Genomic DNA, 6445 nt, shown 5'->3' with positions numbered 1-6445 from the left:
ACCGTGCGTCTGGCCATCGTGGCTCTGCTGTCACGTGTCATCCTAATCCTCCTTTGTGAACGGCGTCCTCCAGGCCTCCCGCAGCAGAGGGTGGCAATGAGAGCCCACGGGGCAGCCCCCGTCCCCAGCGGCGTCTAGCGGGAGAGGTCCCTCTGCTTACTTGCCCCGTGGCCACTCCCAGCCCGTCACAGGCACTGCAGGGCACTTGCCACGAGCCCCAGGTGGCCCTCGGAGCACAGCAGGGAGGCTTCTGATCCTTTACAGGCAGCCGTGGTCCACCCCGGCCATGCAGCTCTGGTAAGTCTGGGGTCCTTGCTCCAGCTCCCGGAAGCCGTGGGCAGAGAGGCGCTAATGACCACACTGTGACTGTGCCCCTACCTACCGGTGTGGGGGACATGTCGGTGTGTCCCTTCCCCCTGCATCACGGGGCATGGTGGGTTCGACACTAGCATCTTCTAGGCTGGCGGCCCCGAGCACCTCGGCCCCGAGCTGGCGCCGCACAGCAGCTGCCTGGTCTCCGCACCCGCCGCGCCTCAGCCTGCGGGTGAGCGCCCTGGGGGTGCTGTTTCCGTCGTGCACCCCGTTCTGCATCTTATCTTCAGGGGTTTGCTGTTCCCAGTGTAAAGCCTCCATCGAGCAGAACGCAGTGATTTCTCTGGGTTCTGGAAACCACCCGCTCACACGTGTAGCCATTTTAACACTGACGTCGCTGAAGAGATGCTGCATCTCACACGGCTCCCCTGTGCGGCGTCTCACTCCTGGTAGCGTGTATTCACCACATTTGCAGGAAATGCCAAGGCGCCCGTGTTACTGGACTCGGTCACCTCCGCGGTGACACGTGGCCAGCCCCCAGCGTGGAGGCACACCTGGGGCCCGGCTGTCACCGCGGTGTCGGTGAAGACCAGGAGGCCAGGCTCACACCACTGCCATCCCTCCCACGGACACACCACCTCTCTGCCACCCAAATGCCGGACACTGGGACCCCCAAAACCATTCTGGGGTCCACTTCTTGAAGTTGGTCTCTTCTAGAATGTTCTTTAAGAGGAAGCATGGACTGTGACCTCTGGAGCCGGCCCTTTCTCGCTCGCCGTGTGTCCCCAGACAGCCACCGAGGATGATGGAGCGGCAGCCGTGGATTTCCTGGTGAGTCCTAGCCACGGGCCGGACTTACTGGGGTGTCCTTACCCGTTAGGCGCTGCAGGATGTCCGTGAGGCTCCCGGGCTCGGGGTCTACATGTGAATCTGCGACAAACAACCACGCTCGGGTTCCCACGTGCGACGTTCCTCTCCCCGGGTGGGGGGAGCCCCAGAGGCACATCCGGGGACGGACGGAGCTGCAGGCTGTGTTTTTCATAAACTGTTATCCCCATAACTGTTGGCCCATGTTTCACTGTCACCGGCCACACTGGAAATCTGGTTTCTTCAGCATCTCGGCCAGCATTTGGTGTGGCCACTGCCTTTACTTCGGTCACTCTGTTTACAGACACCTAATCGTGTTTTCAATTTTAATTTCCCTAGTGACCGAAGATGCCCACCGTCTGTTAATGGCGTTTCTATTAACCTGGGAGGCTGGCAGAGAGAGGGAGAGGCCAGAACCAGGTGCGTTAGGCGCTGAGACAGGCGGGGCAGGGGGAAGGGGCGGTCGGCAGGACAATCCGGACGCCGCGCTGCTCTGCCGCTCTCCGCTCTCCGCCCTCCGCCCTCCGGGTGCGGCCCCTGCAGCGGGAGTGCTCGTGCAGATGCCCTAAGGTGCTCCCGGTCACGCCTGTCCCCTGTGCAGGCCCTCGCCAGGCCACTGCTGTGGTCTCCGGAACAGCCCGCGGGCCACGGGGACGGTGGGATCGACACACAGCAGGATGAAGTGAGGAGACGCTGGAGGCCCCGGTGCCCATCCCGGCAGAACCCTGACGACCTTCCAGCGCCACCGTCCGCTCCGCCGCAGCCCTGCAGACCTCACGCCAGTTCTCGCTGGGCCAGCTAGAACCCGGAGGACCAGGGTGAGAGGCTTGGAACCAGAGCCCCTCCCCCTTCAGGAGCAGCCCTCCAGGGTGGCATCGCACCACCCACAGGGACTCGCAGGGGTGCCGTCTCTATCCCTGATGGTGGCCTCTTTCCTCCTGCAAAGCAGGTGCCTGACGAGCTCTGACCGCCCAGGCACCCATCTCAAAGACGGCGATCTGGGGTCACCCAGCGCCAGCCGGGGGACCGGATACAGAGCCCACACACCCCATTCCGCTGCCGTCCAAGCCTCCCTTCACAGGGCTCACGGTCCCACCGGGGTCTCTGGTTTCTCCTCTTCTCGTGCTTTACAGTGTTACCCTCGTGTGTGAAGCTCCCCCGGAAAGATGGGGCCCAGAACCCCTAGTCAGCCCCGCTGGAGCCGAAGACCAGCAGACCCGGCGCGGCCCATCCCTGACACCCACGACCTGGCTGTGCGCCCTGGAAAGCTCAGGACCCAAGAGAGGCAGCCCCGTGGCTTCAAAGCCCCCAGGACCCCGCTGAGGACGTCCTCCATCATCACAGCCCTGGGAGGGCCAGTCCCGCCACATCGCTGCAAGTCTGTAGGCTGAGACCAGGTGCCCGGGCAGGAACACGGCTCGGATCCTGGCTCTTTCCGGATCCCAGAGCGGAGATGCCCGCAGGGTGGGGCAGCTGGTACCCCCGAGAGAAGCCAGGAAGAGGGCCATGTTGCAGGCAGCTTGGAACGTAGAATGGCTCCTGAAGGTGCGAAGAGACACCGAGCCAGGACAGGGGCCAGATGACAGGCCTCGGACTCCCTGTGCTGGCCGCAGCCTCCCGGCTCGTCGGATGGTCAGCGGCCTCTGGCTTTTCGTGTGCGGCAGCTTAGGGCCCCGGGGAGTGGGACACCTTTGTCAGGGCACCTGAGCCTCTGAGTGAGAGCCAGAGTGACGGCCTGAGTCCAACGGGCAGCAAGGAACCCCCTAGGGTACACAGGGTCATCAACACCACGACCCAGGACTGACAGGGGCGGAGGCCTAGAGTGGGGCCACCCCCCTGGTGCACGTGTACCCTGACAGCTCAATCTCGCAGGGACCCGGCTCTCCAGGATGGCACACACCGCCCTCACCTGGGGCCGAGCCTACAGCCTGGGGAGTGCTCCCGGGCCCGGGACAGAGCAGGCCAGGGAACACGGGGCTGGGTCCCGGGAACCACAGGTCCGCCCCGCGCCCTGCAATGCCCAGCCTGCAGGAGGGCCGAGCAGGTACTCACGAATAGAGACGGTCATGCAGCGCCTGACTTCATACTCGCACTTTCTTACTTGTGGGCAAGTAAAAGTGTTGATGGTCCAACAGTCGTGGCATTTGAGGTTATAGGTCCCTGAGAAACATAAGCAGCGTCTGGCCCCCCGCCCCGTGCTGCACCTTCCGCCCTGTTACCTGCTGCCTGTGCCCTCCCCCTGCAGCCCCCCCCCCCCTGCCTTGAGGCCTTCCAGAGGCCTGCTCGGCTCGGCCCCAGAGGGCTCCGCTCTGGCCAGGCTGGCTTCTGGGCAGAGAGCGGGTCCACGCAGGAGCGGACCCTGTTCCCCGAGACGGGCACCAGGGAGCACGGCCAGGCGGCCGGCGAGGGGACCCGGCGCCCCGCACACGCCGGCTCATCTCCCCAAGGGCATCTCCCAGTCGGGAGAGGCCTGTGCCCCCCAGACGCCCAAGGATTCGCCACCGCTGCCCTCCCCTGTTGAGGGAGGGCCGCAGCTAGAAACTCCTTCCCGGATCTCAGTCTGGAGACCCTTCCAAAGGCCCTGGTGCCCACCAACTGCTCGGACAACAGAGGACCCAGCCGCCTAAGACCGCAGAAATCCCTCTCAGCCCCTTCCCCGGACCGTGGATGACGTTAATTCTTATGGCCCCAAAACAGCGAGGGGACAGATACTCACAGCGAGCAGGGGATGTGCCCTGAGGCACCCAGACGGCTAGGAGCAAGGCCCAGACCAGCAGCATCGCCTACAGGAACAAGAGTTGTGGGTGGGGAGCCCCGGGGACCCCACGCCGGGCCCAGACCCGGGCACTCTGCCCCAGGACGGCCCCCCAGTCCCCTGGCAGTGCCTGGCTCAGCACCATGTTCCCGCAGGGCCCATCGGCTCCCCTAGTCTAGGGCCCAGGGTCCCCAGGAGAAACGGCCCCCCCCGCCCCAAGTGCTGTCTCCCCCGAGGCCCATCTGCCTTTCAGGGTCAGGGCTGCCCATCAGCGCTCAGGGCTCGGCTCCAGGGCTGGTCCTGCCTGAGGGTGGGGGTGTCTGCGCTCCCGAGACTGGGGCTCCCTCTCATCTCATGGGAGTACCTGTCTGGGGGGGGTCCCTGCCTGAAGAGAGGGTGGCTGCATGTCTGGGGGCGGGTTGGGGGGTCCTGCTCGGGCTCTGGTTGGGGTGCCCCGTGTCTGGCGGTGCACCTGCCTGAGGAAGCGGCCCCTTGTATGGGGAGGGTGTCCACCTGTGGGCCCTGCCTGGGGGAACACTGGCCTGGGGGGCCCTCCCTGGGGGGGCCCTGCCTGGGGGTACAGCAGCCTGAGGGGAACCTTCCTGGGGGAGCACCGGCCAGGGCGGGCCCTGCCTCGGGAACAACAGCCTGAGGAGTGGCCTTGCTGGGGGAACAACAGTATGAGGGGGGTGTCCTGCTGGGGAGCACTGGCCGATGGGGAGCGCCTGTGTGGGGAGCACCGGCCAGAAGAGGGAATGGCCCTCCGTTGGAGTGGCACCACCTGTCTGGGGAAAGCACTTGCCAAAGGGCGGTATGGCACCTGTGTGGGCGGTGCCACCTCACGCGCTGGGTCCCCACCAGGCAAGGACCCGAACAGCTGGACAGCCCCCAGCTGAGGGCCAGGGTCAGCTGACCAAGGTGCCCCTTAGATGGGGTCGGTCCGCCTCTCACCCTCGCCACCTCCTTTTCCCTATCGAAAACAGCCCCGCAGGCTCCCAGCGCCCTCTGTCCCCATGTGCCCCCACGGAGACCCCGGAGAACCTTCTAGAACCCTGGCTGGCCGTAGCGTTGAAGCCAGTGGGGAGAGATGGGTGAGAGGAAAGACTGCCGGCCACAGCCGCCCTTCCCGCAAACGCAAACGGAACGCGAGTCCGCAAGGGGGCGGGGCAGGTCTCCGTTGGTGGGCGCCCAACTCCCGGCAGGCCCCGCGCCACGCGTGCGCACACACACACACACACACACACACACACACACACACACTTGGAATCTAGAAGGTTCTGCAAGCAGTGAAGGCCCCACTCTCAGGTAGCCGGGAGCCGCCAGAGGTTCCAGAAGGTTCGGGGCTTACCTCACAGACGGGTGACACAGAAGTTAATTTGGAGAAGGTTGGACGCGTGGGGGACCTCGAAGGTTCCAGAAGGCCTGGGCTAGTCCCACTAGGGTGGAGGGTGAGGGGACAGGACGGAGGCGTTTTAGGATCCAGAAGGCGGGGGGGTGGGGGGGGGGGTGGCTCGGGGCGTGTCCTTAGACTGGCGTGGGCGGTGCTTGCGGAGAGCAATGGGGGTGGGGGTGGGGCCGTCAGCCTGGCAGGGTCCTGCTGGCACACAGGGTGCTGCCACTGTCCTGGAGTCCCCCCTGTGGAGTCCCCGCCCCTCCCGGACCCACCTGGAACTCTTACCCCCCAACCCCAGCAGTTTCTGAGCTTTCTTCCTCCAGGCCCTTTGTGCGGGGCTGAATTTGATGTCCGCTGGATTTGATGTTGCTTCTTGAGTTTTCCAGAATGAAAACCAGGTCCTTGACTGCGACCCTCCCCCTCCCCCTCCCCTTCCCAAGCTGACCTCGGCCTGCACACCTGTGTTTCCTTCCCACGCTGGGCTTTCCCACAGGTTTCCTTCTGTCCCTTGCTCCTCACCTCGCTGTCCTACATACTGTTTCAGACTGGGAACGGTGGGGGGAGGGTCCTTAATTTGCAAACGCGAGGATTTCCTGCCTCTCCTTCCTGGCCTCCCCTCTTGTGCTCTGTGCTCAGAAAAGGGCTCTGGATGAGTCCACAAGTCCCTTGGACCTTGGACGGAAATCTCTCCGCCTCCCCGCCAGACCGAGGTGCAGAAGCAACACAGCCAGGGACCTGGGGGAGCATCCTGCAGCAGAGTGTCAGGGTCTGGCCTCAGGGCTGCCTGAAGTCGCGGGGTGGGGCGGGGCGGGGCGCGGGCAGCGGAAGGTTCTGGCAGCACTGCGGCCATGGCGAAAGTCAGGCAGCTGGCATCTAAGGCATCACGGCGCCGCGGCCCACCTCTGTCCATCGCCTGTAGGAGCTGGACACATCTGCGTGGACAATGTCCCCGTGCTTTCCCCAAGCTGCTCCTGAGGTCAGGGTCAGGGACTGCATCAGGGGAAGCAGTGGGGGGCGCGGGAACCTCGGGTGAGTCCAGGGTGGAGGAGCCCCAGATGACATCCCCCAAGATGTGGGCAGGAGTGCGGGGTGGAAAGGCCTGTGTCCGGAGTGCCCAA

The 6445-nt window shown here is 64.9% G+C and overlaps 1 protein-coding gene and 1 long non-coding RNA gene across 2 annotated transcripts in view; one reads left to right on the top strand and one right to left on the bottom strand.

Annotated features, from left to right (window-relative positions):
- Positions 1-5867, bottom strand: part of GML (glycosylphosphatidylinositol anchored molecule like) — a 15429-nt gene extending 9562 nt beyond the window's left edge. Inside the window, exons 1-4 of the mRNA XM_029924052.1 lie at positions 5847-5867; positions 5283-5370; positions 3896-3962; positions 3232-3339 (exon numbers count right to left, since the gene is read on the bottom strand). Of these exons, the coding sequence (XP_029779912.1) occupies positions 3232-3339; positions 3896-3959 (172 nt within the window). The 5' untranslated portion in view covers positions 3960-3962; positions 5283-5370; positions 5847-5867. The remainder of the gene's footprint in view (positions 1-3231; positions 3340-3895; positions 3963-5282; positions 5371-5846) is intronic.
- LOC115279502 lies at positions 127-1698 on the top strand. Its single transcript, XR_003903471.1, has 3 exons — positions 127-297; positions 603-1143; positions 1519-1698. It is a non-coding gene; the product is annotated as an uncharacterized LOC115279502 (long non-coding RNA).
- Positions 5868-6445: the final 578 nt, after the last annotated feature.

Source organism: Suricata suricatta, chromosome 15 (assembly GCF_006229205.1).
Source record: "Suricata suricatta isolate VVHF042 chromosome 15, meerkat_22Aug2017_6uvM2_HiC, whole genome shotgun sequence".
Taxonomy (NCBI): domain Eukaryota; kingdom Metazoa; phylum Chordata; class Mammalia; order Carnivora; family Herpestidae; genus Suricata; species Suricata suricatta.
Note: the sequence above shows the minus strand (reverse complement) of the source record. Positions and strands in the feature narration are given on the sequence as shown.